The 18,030-nt window shown below is 42.4% G+C and overlaps 1 protein-coding gene across 2 annotated transcripts in view; it reads left to right on the plus strand.

The window, feature by feature from the left end:
- The first annotated feature begins 11,634 nt into the window (after nucleotides 1-11,634).
- The window catches only part of pcdh7a (protocadherin 7a), a 39,626-nt gene continuing 33,230 nt past the window's right edge, over nucleotides 11,635-18,030 (plus strand). The window contains exons 1-3 of one of the 2 annotated variants that reach the window (XM_049719491.2): nucleotides 11,635-12,022; nucleotides 12,333-14,039; nucleotides 14,836-16,012. In XM_049719491.2, coding sequence (XP_049575448.1) covers nucleotides 12,616-14,039; nucleotides 14,836-16,012 — 2,601 coding nt within the window. In that variant the 5' untranslated portion in view covers nucleotides 11,635-12,022; nucleotides 12,333-12,615. The remainder of the gene's footprint in view (nucleotides 12,023-12,332; nucleotides 14,040-14,835; nucleotides 16,013-18,030) is intronic. The other variant, XM_049719490.2, reaches the window with a different exon arrangement.

Here is an 18,030-nt window from a genome sequence, read left to right on the forward strand (position 1 = left end):
TGTGATCATGAAACATTTTATTTTATATTATGTTGTTTCTGTTTCCATGTTCCGGTTTGCTATGAATAAATACATTTTCCAGACACCATCAAAGTAACCAGAAATGGATATTGTTGAAGTTAGAGTGTTTAGCAGTATTCCAAAAATTCCAGAAATACAAGAATTGTAGCAAATGATTTCTCATACATATTAATTACACACAGACGCAAAATAAATCTTCACCACAGCACCATCAGATGGATTTAGTGGGGCACTACCATGTTTGCCCCTTTGTATGTAGCCTACTGGTTACAACCGATGATGATGATGACGATAAATGATGATGATGTTCCCTCGAGGTCTGTGCATAGGTCTGCGTGCATATGCATATGTGTGCATGTTGTATGTGAAAAAGACAGCCGGAGTAAGAAATACAGACACATATTCCCTCGATGCAAATATAGCCGACTATAAAAGGCACAACATAACATGTCCGGAAGGCTCCAAGAGAACACAACTTGAAGACAAGTAACCTTGCCTGGAAAACAAGCATGCACGCTTGTGTTCGTTCATATATGCAAAATAGTTGAATTATTCATTTTATCATGTATTTATAATATCAATTAATTATTAAAAGCAGTAATGCAGGGATGCAGTTGCAATTAGAAGCAAAACATTTTCGCTGTGTTTTTATAGTTCTCCCCTGCTTGTTATCATGTGTTGTTGTTTTTTTTCATTGCTTTCCGCATTGTTAAACAGCACGCAATTTTTATGATAATATTGTGCGTTATGCGTGTATTGATGTTCAACCAGCTCCCAGAAATACATCCACACATGCTGAAACTGTACACAATAAGTTTTCAATCTCGGGCAGGGAGTTAGGATGTTGTACCACTCTGTCCACAAGCGCAGAAACACTCTCTCTTTCTCTCGCTCACACACACACACACACACACACACACTCACGAAGGTAGAGTTATTCATCTGTCTGGAGGAGGTCAAGTTTTGAGTTATGCCAGGATCTCCTGGGCAGGCCACAACAACCTTAAGCGTGGGTGGTCCAGATGATTGTGTGTGCATGTGTGCGCTTGTGTGTGCATGTGTCAAGAGGACAGGGGCAGAAATGTAATGAGTGTATGGGGCTCTCGCAGGGCAGTTAAGGTGGAAAGGGGAAAGCACAAGGTCTGAGAAGAGATACAGCGGTTCAGCTCAGCCTGTGTGATCGCTTGGAGAAATGTCTAATGAAATGGAGAGCTGCAGCATTTCATATTAGTGAGGCAGAGAGCCTTACCGAGGTCAATAACAAGTCAGTAAGAATACCTGCACAGGACTAGGTTAGTGCAAATGGTTTGCAGCGGATAAGCTGTGAACTCATGATGTATTTAATGTGCAGATTTAGAAGAATATTGGTGGGCATGGATGGAAATCCATCGGCGTAAATGTGTGTATGTGGGGGGTGTCCTGGCAACAGCAGAGGGGCAGATGCTGCCGGCACTGCAGGCCTACTGCTTTACAGCCTTCTGCGGAAATGTTTCAGTGCCAACCTGAGCTCTCATCCACAACCAATCATCACAGTGTAACTGAGCTAATGTACACACACCGGTCGTGTACACACTGGAACTACAAAATTATTATATTCTGTTTGATCATAGTCTGATTACTGAAAACAGACTTTTGACAGCATGCGCTTCAAAAACTATAAACCGGTTGCAGCATTTTTTGGGGAGGGGGGGCTTCTCTCCTGTGTCTGATATCAGGAGAGTAATCTCATTGTACGAGTAATACATTCTAATGTATTATCATTATTATTATTATTATTATTATTCATTCAGTTTGCAGTGTACCACTAAAGTCTGAGATGCTTCCAATTCGTTCTGATTTGTGAAACAAACGATCCCATTTGAATTTCAAAGGAAGAAAAAAATAGTTTTGCCAACATCAAAAACTTTTCTTATGTATGTATACAGGCAATGTTTTAACTAACCCACCCCACCAAATCTTGAAACGCTCTTCATTTTAATAAATAATCATAAAATGGCTGACAGATGCACAATGCAAACTTTAGAATAAAAGTTAACAGTATTACAAGACTTCAAGCCCAAGTTTTATGCCACATTGAATGACAGTCTTTTTTTTTTTTTTTTTTTTGTACACTCTAATGAAGTGTACCATTGTCCACTGTAAGAAATCAGCATGAGGAATAGTACGGTGTACTCCCTAATGAGGAACAAGCCTAATAAATGGAATGTATATGTTGAGTGACTTTTCATTGAGATGCAATACACAGTGTTGCTGCAATTAGGAGGGGAAGGTTGAAACACACTCGCGCCCTCACACCAGCCGGGGGGGCTGCCTAAAGCGACATTCAGGCATATTTTATGAGTAGCAATTCAAAGCATTTAAACATCAGAGCAATTGCCGCATATGAAACTTCCCTCAACAAACTGCCCAGACCTACGATATATTTTACTGACCGCCTTTTTCTACTGTCCTCTTCTTTTTTTTATGAGTCCTATCAGCTGTCATTTTCCGGAGAGGTCGAACTCGATCCGAGCATGTCTGTTGGCCATATCACATCGTCCTGTCCAATATGAGGCTGTCACTTGCCTGCTGCTGCAGCCTCGATCACTTTACAGGACTCCATCAAGAATTGAGGAGGGTGCACTGTCACCAAAGAACACCCACCATGTCAGTATTAAGACGTCTACATTACCCGTCAGTCAATTACATTCATTTTCCCACAGTGATAAAATTTTCTACTGTAAACACCAATTCACAATCCCACTTTAATGCATTATTGAACATTTTAGGGCTTGTAATAGCAGATAGAATAGTTACATTGGAGCAAAGTGATTATTGAAAAGAACTGCCCTTCTGTAAGGCAGTCAATATTTTATTCGTACTTTGCTATGCGACCAGTCTGGGGACATTTTGTTTTGCTGTTTGCCAAACAGTTCAATTAAGAGCTATACAAATAAACTTGATTTAACTTGGCTTGATAAAGTGCAAGCAGAGCTATATAAGTTGGTCCGTCTGTTTGCATGTTTTTCTTCCAGAGCTGCTTTTCAATCGGTAGAACTTGCATATTGGCAAAAAAATAAATAATAATGACACTGACACTCTTATGCAGTCACAATTTAGGTAGGTTAGGTGAGGTCAAGTTGCTAGTTTGCTTATTCGTGAGCAGGAGTGCGCAAACCAACTAATGTCTGTGAAATGCTGTTCAGTGACAAAAAGATTCACCTTAATGAGAAAACTCAGGCATATGCAAAAAGTAATTGTCTCAGAAGGTGTGCAATTTAAGGCTGAAGCAAATTAAGACTGTTGGACCTTGGCGAATGTCTGCACTTCACTGTTCAAGATGTAATGCTTCTTTATCTCGTCTTTTTCCGACAACGAATTACAATTATCAATAGTGTTGCATAAATGTGGCAAGTCACTGATGAACTGATTCATTGATTAATTCGTCTGACTAAACATATAGCGTGAGTTCATAAGCCTCACAGGTGATAAAGTTAGTGGTTGTAACCTGTGATTGACTGATGACCAGTCAAAAGGCAACAAACTAAAATTCATTTTCCAAGAGAGAAACATTTGAAAATAAGTTTTTTGACAAAAGCCAGTCAGAATGAACGATAGGGGCATGGACGATAGCAGGAAGGGGAGAGTGGATGGAAAATATGAGGGAAGATGAGAGGCACCTCACAGCGGATGCTGATGACAAACTTGCAAGAAGAGGAGGATGTGCGTGAAACAGAAGGCGAGGTGGAAGGCTGAGAGAGGTAGACGGATCACAACTGAGCTAAGAAGAGCCAACAGCTGTGAGAGCGCAATTTGATCCTGTGGGGCCCACACACAACCCCCCCCCCCCCCTCGTGTGTGTGTGTGTGTGTGCGTGTGTGTGTGTGTGTGTGTGTGCGTGTATGCAAAAATGCACAGGGGCACAAACACATGCTCACCCGATCGAAAAAGAGCCACATTACACATGAAATATTAATGGGGCAAAGCAATCAGCAAAAATGGAGATGGAGGAGACAGCGAGTAGGGCCGCGGGTGAAGACAGGTGGCAACGTTAGAAAGAGAAGGATGAAACCCATGTGTCTCCTTACGGTCCTGGGGTGACATGTAGACTATCGGCAAATTGATAGGCATTTTCAATAACCAGCAGCATCATCAACTTGCACACTTCACAACATCAGGTAAACTGGCATAATCGAAAATAATAGTACAAACATGTCACAGCAAGAAGTGATAATATAAAAATATCAAATGGCACAATTTAGCAGTTTAAAACAAAAATCAGTGAAAAGAAATTAGATAGCTAGACTGTTCTTGCTGTGTCTCTTAATTAGCTTTAAAATTGTCTTTTAGTTAGCACAGTGCAAAAATATGACATCAACAAAGAGATCCTGTAAGCTCAAAGTTGTGGCAGAACGGATTGTGGCCGCTCATAATGCCATGAGCATCTGAGAGTTCCTGGCCAAGAAGAACTTTGCCATATCAACCTTGCTACTTACCCCACATGAGTTCATGTGATTTTTTTTCTCCTGGTTTACAAGTTCATGGAGATGATGGTAGTGATTTTTTTCTGACACGTCTCATATTATTACAGCAGTAAATTTTCAAATGCATTTTCTTCATTATCCTTAACATTCATGAATGGGAAGTGACTTTGCAACAATGTGAAACATTTGGTCCCAGGATTACAACAGTTGACAATCTCTGCCCTGAAGAACGGTGACAAATACATTTTCAAGTTGATAAAAATCAAGCATACATCAAACATCAACAGAAATAAGAACTCAGTGTATGTGTGTGTGTCTGTGTGTGTGTGTATATAATAGAGAGTGCATCAGTGTGTTAATTCATGATGATGAAGCACTAACAGTCAGGTGTGTTTGTTCACTTACGCTCCTTACTGCCCCTTAAAAGCTTTGAGTAATAACGCCATCAATCAGCGGCCCCGGCACCAACATGTGTGAGTGTGACAGAAAGGTCAAAAACACAGAGAGGTTGTGGAGAGAACCGGCCGTATCGCTCCACCACGGGAGTTTAATCAGAGGGAAAAAATATGGCGGCCTGTTCACGCGCTCGCGTACACACAAACGGTGAGGACATGAGCATGTGTGGAGAACATACATTAGTGCGCAGCAGTGGCTCGCCTCTAATGAAGAGAGGAAACATTGTGGAACAGAGTGTCTAGGCAGGTGTGATGAGAAAAGAAGCAAATAATGAGATCAGAGCTCCCAAGATTACAACACTTTCATTGCACTTCTTAATCTGCTCAACCGACTTTTCTTTATCGTAGAGGATCATCTTCCCACCTTTAATTTCCTGAACTGTATGGCTGAGGCTTTGTGTCATTGTGGTACGGTCACTATATAACTTCCAATGTCATATGGTGGAGTGTTGTTCTCTTTTGGTGAAATTTTGTGGAATAAAAAAAAGCCAGTGAAGTGAATGGCAAGCAGTTAGCACCTATGAAAGCGCCAATTGATTGGCAAGAGCCGTCAAATTTCTTTTTAAAAGTAATTCATTAGGCAAAAATGATTCCAAACAGTTGGATTTTTTATTGAGCAATTTTTAACAAACCAGCTGCTGTTTTAACCAGTAAATTACTCATGTGGTTTTGACGTCATATGGTCTCATACTGCAAAATCTGACTAATATTTAGTTTTCTGATGTGCAGATTAGATTTATTTTGATTACCTAAAAATGAAAAACAAAAAAAAAGCATATTCATGTTATCTGACTACTTGATTAATTCAATATAATTTTCTGTATGATGTACAAATACCAAAATATTTGATAATCGCTGCAGCCCTCTATTTAAAAACCATTACTTTTGATTGTAATATGCCTTTTTTCAGGGTCGGGTAGTAAATTCCAGATCTGGGCTTTCAGTGGCTTTTTTAATCCACCTCTTAATAGGCCACCAGATCACAAAATAATGTACAAAAATAATAACAACAAAACATCAAATAACTATGGCTATGTTTACATTTCAAAGTAACAAAATTTACAATCATATAAATTTAGAGCAGAATGTGAAGTCTGGACCAACTCAAGTGTCAAATGGATGCATATGAACCCTTGAAAAGTACCATGCAAAACATGTACTGATCATATTTTTATTGAATTCCTCCCACAAAATCAATAAAATGTAATCCCATTCTATCTTCAGCTGTGGTTTCTTCTGGAGTGAATTTGTAATCGGACTTGGCTGTCTCTTTGCAGAATGATTGAATGTTTTTGTTTCATTTAGTATTCAACACATCACGAAGTGTTGAACGTTGCACATCGATACTGGCAGGGAAATCGTGCTCTAAGCAAATAAAGGGGGATGTGTCATGTCAAAATCAACTCTGGCCCTGTCTTTAATTTGCCAACAAGCTGTAACTTTCTGACAACCTTTGTTGGCGTGCACAATCCTTCCAGAGGAATGAATTTAGGCTTGTCTGTGCCAGCTTGCTTGTTATTCCAAGATGGAGGAGAAAGGAGGAAGAAAGAGCTGCTCCATGATCTTCATTCAAAATGACTCAGCTGCTTTTTGCAGCTGTCAGCATTTTCAAAGCGTTGTGTCAAGAGCTGGCTAGGAAAGATGGTCAACACGGGAATGGGGAGCTGTGACTGCCACATGGAGTGTGACAAACACACGCAACCTCCCTCTCATTATCTGATGAATTATTTTGGTTGGTTTTGGTGACACGCCAGTCTTTGCATTTTGGCACCCTTATAATTATTTATCATCATTACTTAGTTGAGTGATATATAGGTTGTATATATTTTTTATTTTCTTTTTTTGTGTCTGTTTTATTCGTTGCTTGCCTTAGGCAAAAATGTAATTAATTTTGCAATAGACTGTTCCCCACTTTCTGTGTGCAGATGGCTTTACACGTCTCCACTCTATATCACTGTTGATATGACTACACAATACATTTTACTTTTTTATTATCACATCACCTGTTGGCAGGTTTTTTTTAATCTCGCAGTAGAACCTCCTAGTTCAGCACCATCTTTACTGTTATCGAGTAAACTTCTGTCAAGTGTAATGTATGAAGTGCTGCCTTCACAAGTGAAAATGCATTCGTGTTGTTTGCAGGTGTTTTCTTATTTTTTCCGCACTCTATGCTTTGCTGCTACAAATATAAGCCGCTTTCCTCCTTGAACCACCAAGCTCTGCCCTAGTCGTCATGGTAATGAAAGCAGTACTTAGCATTGGTTCTGTAATGGAGTGCGAGAGATGAGTACTCGCTCATTTTCATTAAATAACAACAATTGCCGTATCCTTCAATTACACAAAAATGTATAAAGCTACACATTGAAAGTTAAGGACAACTTAAACCCGATGAGTATTCCTTTAGCTGTTCACTGAGCTAAAGTCAGACGAGGTTTGGTTGACTCGCAAATCATGACAATGGTTTGAACACCAACTGTGACATCTAAGAGCTCACAGGGCGAAATCAAATCTCCAACACCTCGTACCAATTAGAACTGAACACAAGTATAAGGTCAGAATGTAGGGAAATATTATTTCACAGCTCTTGAATTGGATCCCACTGTACCTAATGAAGCTTCTTGTGAAATCCAGTTATTGTAATTCAATACTTCTGACTCGGAAAATTCACTTTGGCACAGATTTCCTTTAAAAAAAAAAAAAAAAAAAAAATCTACAAGATCATTTGAAGAATAAATGAGAATGGTCCAAATTCTTTTCTCAGTAATCAGCCAGACTAAAGTGGGCAATTGTTAAGGTAATGACATAAAATGCTTCGGTTGAGTTCGTGTCATCAATAAAGTAATGTCTTCCACTCTAGGGATTTGCTTTCAAGGAGGAAACATTTAACCACCTCTTTGGATCAGAGCGGCTAAGGCAGTTAATGACTTTGCTACCTGTTTGTTAAAGCCTTACCCAACAACACGTCTATTTGCCGCCGGTGCGATGTAAACCCGACAAAGTGCCATTTGTCATTACAGAGATGCAATGAAGCAGACATTTCACAGGCTTCTTTATCGTTTGTGTACATGCTTTTCAAAGCAGGATTAGTGTTTGACCACTTACATCACATCAGTAGGATACCTTAAGAGCCTAAAGGTGTGAGTAAAGAGGAGGATAAGAACGTGAGCAGATGTGCCAGAGTAAGCTAGAGGCAGTACATCTCCCACCTGACATGAGGATTGCATTTGGGGATAAGCAAAGGATTTGGGATCGTTCCACTCTGTATTATGTTTCAACAATGGTACTTGGCTTTGTTTGTGGACCAGTCTGGACATTTTTGGGAAACAATATATTGTATAGAAATCCAATCTCTGACTTGTACTGTACTGTTTGTACCCATGTGGCATGCAAACATTTCCTTCTGGGAAATGTCACTGCACACCAGCCACTGTATTCCCTTCCAGATGACAATATTTTTTCCTCTTTTTTCTAATACATATGTTATATTTAATACAGAGCTAATTGAATTATGAAATGATATTGTATGCATAAAATAATCATTGGAAACATGTCTAAAAACTTTAGCAGCATGTAAGGAGTCACAGATAAAATTGAGCCCTTTGCATCTGACTGAAAGGTCAAAACATATTTGAACCAATTTGAAACCATTTTCCCAGTGAGTTATAGAAATAATAATATTTTGTTCCGGGTACATAAGACCTTGATTAACTCAATGGCCGAGTAACATTCAAACATTTCTAGCTGTTATTCAAGTGCAGAATTAAATCAGATTAAAATACACTGACAATCACCCAGCAAAGATGCATGCATCTCACTTTTTAATGTAATAATAACGAAACACCTAAATTTGACGAGGAAATGAAGGTGTATATGTTGTCATTTTGGAGCTTTACTGCCCTTCTAGTTAAAACTGTCAGGTCTGGAAAAATACAATCATAAATAATATGTCCTGGTGTACTATATTGCTATAGTGATGCTGGAAAAATACAAAATGCCCAAGCTAAAAGGACAGCAAATTAGGCCACAGTTATAGGACGAATGCCTTAAAACTTCTGTTTTGAGGTCAGACAAATTGGTCGCAAGCGTGCAGGACATCAAGCAAATCCAATCTGTGATACTTCATTTGAATATCAACTGCTGTTGCTAAATGCTATTAAGCACGCCACACTCTTCATTTTCTCTACACTTATCCTTGCTGGCCATGTGCTAGAGCCCAAATCCTCTTTTGTGGCAGCACAAACACTATATTAGGTCTTTAACATTGACGGGAAGTCAACACGGGTTAAGTCCCCCCCCACACACACACACACATACACATACACACACACAAATGCACTTTACGTTCAACGTACAAATTGGAACAGCGTTTCATTTGCTGATGAAAGAGGATCCAAGCTCAGCTATAGCTTAATAGTTTGGGCATAACAGCCACTAGTTTAATTTCTCTGGGTCCAATTTGTCTCCACTGAAATAAAAGTGACCTGAGGTGACCCTATGAACTTGAAAATGTGCTCTGGGTATTATTCACCTTTGTGTTATTAAAACAAACACACGCAGAGGAGGGCAAAATAAAAACAATCAAAAGCTGTGTGGGTCAAGCAACAGGGGGCGTAAGTGAGCCTTTCAAATTTCACCCCAGTACACATTGTGAGAATGTCCGTGTATGTGTGTGTGTGAGTGACCTCCCTGCAGTTTGTCAGGTTGCGTTTACCCTCTCCGCCAGTTCACTTCTACTTGTCACACAAAACTCCATCCACGTAAACAAACATTGTTTCGTTCACTCATGCCAGATGCTCTGATGGCTTTCTGCAGGGGATTTCACCTGAAAGAGCCTGGCTCACCTAATGGGGAAATTAGAAATGCAGAGGGGGTTTAACAGAGCGGCAGCCTGGAAGCTCTGGCTCATGCAGGGTTCAATATAACAACAGCAGCAGCAGTGGTACTGCATTGCGTTCCTCACTGAGCAGCTCACTGCCCCATCTGAGAAGATACGATATAGATCTGTGTTTATCCTGCACATCCACAACTTGGTACCCAACACCGGATGACTAGTTCCCCCCATTTGGGACTCAAGTTACGTTTTTTTTTTTTTTTCCCCAGTACACCAATGTGAAGCAATGAGACTTTTGAGGAAGTCCAAATAGTCCATTTTCAGCTGTGCTGTCAAATCTGTTGTGTATGGACTTAAATTCACATTAGACAGCGTTCAGCATAAGAAGGTTTTTGAACGGCCCAGCCAAAGCACAGACCTAAAACCGAGTGAAAATCAATAGTGCAAACTGAAGGTAACCGTGCACACCAGATGAGGAATGTGACGGACTAACACATTTGAAGTGCTTTTGCGAGGAAGAGTGGGCAATTATTGCCATGTTAATGGACTCCTACTCGAGACTCAATTCTGTCATTAAAGTAAAAAGCGTTTCAACAAAATATTAGTTTAGGGTTTGAGCAGCTTGTTCCAAATTTAAATGTGTCCATGAATGAAGAGAATGCGAGAAGTTTGGTGTTGTAACCAGACTCTGAGTGAGGCGGCATGAAGAGAAACGCAATTTAGCCGATGAGGGTGACTGCACGTTAGTCACAACTTAATTGGCTGTTTCTGTACACGTCGTTTGTTTAGAAAATAGTGTTTTCGTTTTTCTGTGTACGCAATGCCTGTGAATACAGTAGAAAAAATAAGCCATTTATTAAGATTGTCATTAAGAATGTTAAAATGTTTCTTAAAAAAAATACTTGTAGGGTTAGGTAAGATTCCAAGTATTTCTCCATCACACATTTTTTTAATTTTGATTTTGATTTGACCTGCTCAGGTAGCAGGTTACTTTTTATGATTTTATCGTCGATCTCTCTCTCTCTATAAAAACCCTGGTGTGTTCCACTGTATGACTTACGGCAGCATTGTGTTGCAATGCATTGTCTAGGCTGGCTACCATTTGCCACTGCAGGCTTAAGCCCAGTATAAATTACTGCAGCATGCCACTGTTATGATTTCCCACTAGGATGTGTGCCAACGTACGCCTCTTTGACACAAAGAATGAATGAAGCCTTTCCCCACTGTTGTGTGCCCCCCACCCCCCTGCACACACACCAACCACCAAAATAGCTGCACCAGCACAAATGTGACACGGGTCTGCAATAGGCTGACAAAGCTGCATCACTCTTCTTTTATTTCATGAATATGAGAATAAAGATGTGAAGCCAGCATGCATGGACGGGGCGAGTGGGATGTCAGCAGTCGGGACAGCAAGCCATTTAATCTCACTGTATGACAGCATGCGGTGCAGGGATAGAGGGATGGAGATGGATGAATGGTAGCGGGGGTTGAAGGTCTTTCCTCTGCACCCCACAAACACACACAACGACCCAACAAACACCGCCTCTGATGCCTCTCCTGTTCCAGCCCAGTGGTTGAGTTAGAGCAGAGAATGTTGCAGGGGGGGGGGGTGAAGAGAGAGAGAGAGAGAGAGAGAGAGAGAGAGAGAGAGAGAGAGAGAGAGAGAGAGAGGAGAGAGAGAGAGAGAGAGAGAGAGAGAGAGAGAGAGAGAGAGAGAGAGAGAGAGAGAGAGAGAGAGAGAGAGAGAGAGAGAGAGAGAGAGAGAGAGAGAGAGAGAGAGAGAGAGACTGCAGCATCTCCACGGCAGCAGTCCTGAGCAGTGCAGGTGAGAGGGGGGGAGCCAAACGAGGAGGAGGAGGAGGAATAGGAGGTGCAAGTTGAGAGAGAGAGAGAGAGAGAGAGAGAGAGAGAGAGAGAGAGAGAGAGAGAGAGAGAGAGAGAGAGAGAATGCGGGACTCTTGGAAAAAGACGCATCTTCACTCGGTCCATTACCGACATCCCGAGCAGGGTGCTGGCGAGGATTAACGCGTAATTGATGCCCGAGCTGGGATCTCCCGCTTCTGCTCGTCAAGAAAAGGCGCTAGACTAACTGCCTCGCTTGGTTACTTTTTAACCGTGAGCATTTAATAAAGTGGCTGCGGGAAGAAGCACTGGTGTCCCCTTCCAAGTTGCGCGTCGGATTCCGATGGCTTGGCACGTTGCTCCGCCACTGCGGGGAAAGAAAGCAGAGGCACCCGCCGGCTCTTGAGGTAAGACTATAAATGACTGCGATGAATTTATAAAGAAATATATACTTTTTGCCCCCTTGAGTAATGTTAGATTTGAGTTGTTACTGGGCTTTCTCTTGGACTGTCTGTGAGTATGAAGCGCAGCTCGCCTCCTCTTTTGTGTAGACTGAAGGTGCTGCATTGCAGTTTCGGTAAAGTGAGACACGCGAGAAAAAGCTGCTGTCCCATATGTGACTGGAATAATGAAAAGTGACGACTATAACACAGCTCTAACGTTTGAGTGATGCGTCACTTAATTAAATGTTTCCTTTTTTTTTTTTTATTTCTGCAGCACGTTGGATTTATATATGAATATATCACGCTGGTTGAAGAGCCCAGCAAGAACAGGACTGAGTTGCAATAGGAGTTGAACAGACAGGAGAATAAAGGAAGTAATAAGACATCAGCCATCAGTTGCAAAGAGTGTCGGTCAGAAGGGAGAAAGAATAAATCAAACACCCACGCTGTGGGCTACAACACTTCACTAAAGACAGATAAAGAAAGAAGAGGCAGGCCAGGTGGTGATTCAAGAGAGAAACCACTGAGGAGAGAGGCAAGCAGAGCAGGACGGAGCCATGCATCGACTTGGTGCAGTGCACTCCTCGGTGCAGGCTTTCAGCCTCGTGGTCTTACTGCTGCTGCAGCTGCTGACTCAGCTGCCAGGTGCACGCTCAGCCCTCCGATACCGGGTAGCGGAGGAGGGCCCCCCTGATGTTAAGATAGGCAACGTGGCCGCAGACCTGGGCCTTACAGCGGGTACGGGCAGTGGGGACGTCACATTTGCCTTGGAAAGTGGCTCCGAGTTCTTCAAGATCGACAACGTGACCGGTGAGCTGACTACAGGGCCGAGACGTATCGACAGGGAGAAGATGCCCCAATGCCAGATGATTTTTGATGAGAATGAGTGCTTCTTGGACTTTGAGGTGTCTGTGATTGGCCCCCTACAAAGCTGGGTGGACTTGTTTGAAGGCCGTGTCGTTATAACAGACATCAATGACAACACTCCTTCCTTTCCATCACCGGTGCTCCAGCTCTCAGTGGAGGAAAATCGCCCAATCGGCACGCTTTACTTGCTACCCACTGCTACAGATAGGGATTTTGGGCGAAACGGTATCGATCGCTACGAGCTGATCCAAGAAGGTGCAACTGGGTCAAGTTCAGCAAGACGGGCGACGGGTGGAAATCCCATTGGTAGAGTAGATGGACTTGGGGATAGGAGGGGTAGGAGTGGAGATAACGTGGGAGGAGCCAGGAGCACTGTGTTTGAACTCCAAGTGGCAGATATACCAGATGGTGAAAAACAACCTCAACTCATTGTCAAAGGCACGTTGGACCGCGAGCTAAAGGACTCTTACGAACTGATCCTACGGGTTCGAGATGGAGGGAACCCTCCACGATCATCTCAAGCTCTGCTGCGGGTTTCCATCACAGATGTAAACGACAACAGCCCAGTGTTTGAAAGGCCCACATATGAGGCGGAAATGGCAGAAAATGCTCCTCCGGGAACCCCAGTGCTCCAGGTGAGGGCTTCAGACCGTGACATTGGTGTGAACGGGCAGGTGGAGTACGTCTTTGGAGCGGCCACAGAATCGGTCAGGCGGCTGCTGCGACTGGACGAGGCAACCGGATGGCTGAGTGTTCTTCACAGGATCGACAGGGAAGAGGTGGCCCAGCTAAGGTTCACGGTCACGGCACGGGACAGGGGTCAGCCGCCACGCTCTGATCGAACCACGGTCATTTTGGCAGTCCGCGATGAAAACGACAACGTCCCGGTTGTCGAGATTCGAAAGATCGGACGAATCCCAGTACGAGATGGAGCAGCGTTGGTACCCGAGAACGTTCTGGTAGACACTCCAGTCGCTCTGGTTCAAGTTTCGGACAGAGACCAAGGAGAAAATGGAGCCGTGACCTGTACCGTTGTCGGAGATGTGCCATTCACTTTGAAGCCAGCAGGTGAAACAGCTCTCCCACCCTTACCTGCAGATGAAGCCTTTGACAGGTGAGTCTGAAAATATGAAATGTTCATGAACAAGAAGTTTAATTAGTAAAATTCTTCTTATAGGACAATACAAATACTCAATAATGGAAGGAGTAATTAAGCATTCTGAGGAATGGGGTGAAAAATGATACACCACGTTCTCTGAGAAAGAACAAAATCTAGTGCAAGGGATAATTTCCTCAATATTGCTCCAAAATGTATCGGAGCAAATTCTACATTTCACAGTGAATCCAAAGAAGAGTGCCCGAAGTGTGTTTTCATTCTATTTTTTTTTTCTCATTTCAACTAAGTTCAGAGGCCACTCATTCCCTAAAACCAGAGTGGGTAAAATGTCACCCTATTTGCAATATTGCATCATAATTATTCAATAAAGTCAAGGGTTTTCTCACTCATTTAGTAGTATTATTGCAACAGGGCATACTCCAAATGTCAGTGTTTTCAAGTCAGTCGTAAAATTATTTTCTGAAGACATTGACGAGAGAGTGAGAAAAACACTAAGCAGAGTAAGCAAAGAAAAATACAGCTACGACAATACTTTACAGTGTTGCAGTTATTATACTGAACGTTATTATTGTATTTGACAAGAAACTCAAGAGATAATGAGTCAGGAAAACGCTCAATAATTATGCCCCTCTGCTATTATTATTACTTGAGGCTGACTTATTGATTATGGCACAGAACAATGAATGTAAACCGTCATCATACCGTGTTATGGAATGTGGATTATTTTAACAATGTGCATTCTTGAAAAGCACCCGAATACAACATCAATGTATATTTGACGTTTTGTTCACAGGAACAAGAAAAAATTCTTCCTGCATACTTCGGCCTTGCTGGACTACGAAGTCACCAAAGAGTACAGCGTCACTATTGTGGCAGTAGATTCCGGAAGCCCGAGTCTTTCCAGCAACAGTTCCCTGATGGTGCGAGTTGTTGATTACAATGACCATCCCCCGATCTTCGCCCAGAGTGTAGTGGAAGTCCACTTTGCAGAAAACAACTCTCCCAACGAGAGGGTCGTCACTGTGGTGGCCGCAGATGCAGACAGTGGCAAGAACGCAGAGATCGCGTATTCACTGGATCCCGTTTCAAACGGGCCATTTCATATAGATCCGGATAATGGAGATATCCGGGCTACTGGCGTCCTGGACCGAGAGCAGCGCGAGAGGTATGAACTCAAAGTTATTGCGAAGGACAAGGGCACCCCTCCTTTACAAGGTTCAGCAACTGTTGTTATTCAGGTGACTGACCGCAATGACAATGCGCCGAAGTTTGTCCAGGAAGTTTTTACATTCTATGTCAAAGAAAACCTGCTTGCCAACAGTCCAGTCGGCATGGTCACCGTGACAGATGCCGATGAAGGTGAGAATGCCGAACTCACTCTTTTTGTTGAAATGGACGGACTGGAGGAGAAGAAGTCTGGAGAGAAAAGTATGGGAGACGATGGAGAGAAGGAGCAAGGGGAGGTGTTCTCCATTGAGAACAACACGGGCACCATCTTCTCCACGTTGTCATTTGACCGTGAAAAGCTTTCCACCTACACCTTCCGTGTACGTGCCGTTGACGGAGGAGAGCCTCGTAAAACCGCCACAGCCACCGTGTCACTCTTTGTGACCGATGAGAACGACAACGCCCCCTCCATCACATCTCCAGCCAACGATTCCTACACGCTGCTGCCACCTGCAAGTAGTGCCCGCACAATCGTTAGGACTGTCACAGCCATAGACTCAGACACCGGCCCAAATGCGGATCTTCACTATGCATTAGTTGGAGGGAATCCCTTCAGATTGTTTGAGATCGGCCACTCCAATGGTGTGATCACACTGGCAGAGCCACTGGAACGGCGCCACAAAGGTCTGCATCGCCTGGTGGTCAGGGTCAATGACAGCGGAGCCCCCTCGCTGTGCGCCACCGCCCTGGTCCACGTCTTCATCAACGAGAGCTTGGTCAACGCCTCTCTAGTGGACGCCCAGGTAATATTTTCATGCCATAGTGCTCCTACACCTCCACAGAAAGCTTGTTCAAGTACGCAGAACGTCAATGAAAAGAATCTTAATTGGAAGAGGCAATGAGCTGTCCTGTTTTGGTTCGTGCAAATCGTTCTACCGAGATGGTAATGATAGCCAGACATGATTCTGTTCTCTGATCCATTCCAATAATGGCGACACTGATATCGCATTACAAAAGAGGAGGGTACTAATTAAAACTGATTGTAGCTGTTTAAACTAAAGTGCTAAGGCGATTATTTTCTTGATAGGATTAAATAAATGGATTCTCCACTCTAGGTTTGGAATTTTCGGAACATTTTTTAGCACTTAAATTGCGTCTATATTTGTCCCAGATAAAGAAGACTATTGACAACGCTGATTTCTTTGTAGTTTGAATCCTAGGTGTTTTTTTGTCCAATATGACTTCTAATAATGACTGAGTTGTTAAAATAACAGTTTTTACCAAAGTGGTCCTTCCTTTACGGTACATTGAACGCAGAGCCGAGGGGAATAGGTGTGTGCGAGTGTTGTTTGAGTGAGAAAGGGATAGCGAGGACGACGGAGCAAAAGCATGAACGGTGATATTGTGTTGGAGGGAGACAGAGAGGGACTGACTGTCCCAGTTTTGGCCTCCCAGAGTCTGTTGAAGTATGTTCATTTGAATGGAAGCTGCACTTAAGCCGGGTCGCTTCGCTATAGTAGGCCTGAATATTGATGAGGTTTTGCCGTTTCTGTTGCTGCGCATGCTGTGCATTAGTATTCAGACATAAAACAAAGTACCTGAGAACACGGTTCAACTCTAAATAAGTCATTTTCCAAGGGGAAGGACTAGAATGTGAAAAAATAAAACATCTGCACTCATCAATAAGTGTGGTCTTGTGGAACTAAAAAGTTTACGACAAGTGGAAGTAGCTTGTAGAGCAAATTGACTTGACAAAACAGCATTACTGTTTCAACCACAGCAGTCCAAATTAAGATTGTGTAGTGGTGGCACAAACCCTGTTTTTCTCCCTAGTCCTCATTATATTAACAAAATCCCCATTCCATTATGCTTGAAAAATGGCTCAGTTAATCTACAAATGCTGAAAGGTAATAACCACAAAAATTTCCCTCTCTGGTGTGCATCAAGTAAATTGAATTGACTAGTAATTAAATCGACTCTGGGGCCACGTGGTAATGTCATATGTTCCAAAAAGCGTGTTGTTTTCTCCCACAAGGTGATCTAGTTTAGAGTGTTTTTCTACAAAGGTCTCCAACTGACACATCTGATAGTCCCCGATAAATTTTGCTTTGACTTAATGTCTTCCATTGACTCCATAGAAAATTCACAATTTTGGGTCTATCAAGGCATAGTAATTGGATACAAGCCAATACACGTTAGAATCACCAAGGTTTCACTCGAGAGTAGAACGACAAAGGGCAAAATGAACAACAAGAGAGCTTTGGGGGCTATTACAGCTGAACATTTGGTAAGTGTTGTAACAATGGTGCTGACAGGAGAAATAAAAGACAATCGGCCTAAGTGACCAGGGCCATTGAATCTAACAATAGGCTATAATGTGTCCGTATTTGATTACAATATATTCATAGTTTAATGTGATTGCAGAGAAGGAGAAATTGAGTAGAAGTCAGTGAAGAGGCAATACCTCCATCGAATAATGAAGTCAAACTGAGTGGTGGATAGATGCCAGATGTAATTAGGCAGGGGGGGGGGGGGGGGGGAAGCCTGCTAGTGCCACAACATCATGACAGGAAATTGGTCTTTTTTTTTTTTAATCCATCAGCGCTGGTGTTCACTAATTACCAACCATACAACGATGCTGTCTGAGCTAGTTATTTTAGACATTGTTGTCATGGTTCAACTTGAGCATGCTTTTATACGTACATCACAATTGCACTCTTTTGTAAATCTGAATGAAGATTCCGAGATCATGATAATGCAGAAACAAGCAAGAACATTTCCATGTAACTCTGTGTTAAAGCATGAGTATGAAGAAAAAGAC

The sequence above is a fragment of the Syngnathus scovelli genome, chromosome 5 (assembly GCF_024217435.2).
Source record: "Syngnathus scovelli strain Florida chromosome 5, RoL_Ssco_1.2, whole genome shotgun sequence".
Taxonomy (NCBI): Eukaryota; Metazoa; Chordata; class Actinopteri; order Syngnathiformes; family Syngnathidae; genus Syngnathus; species Syngnathus scovelli.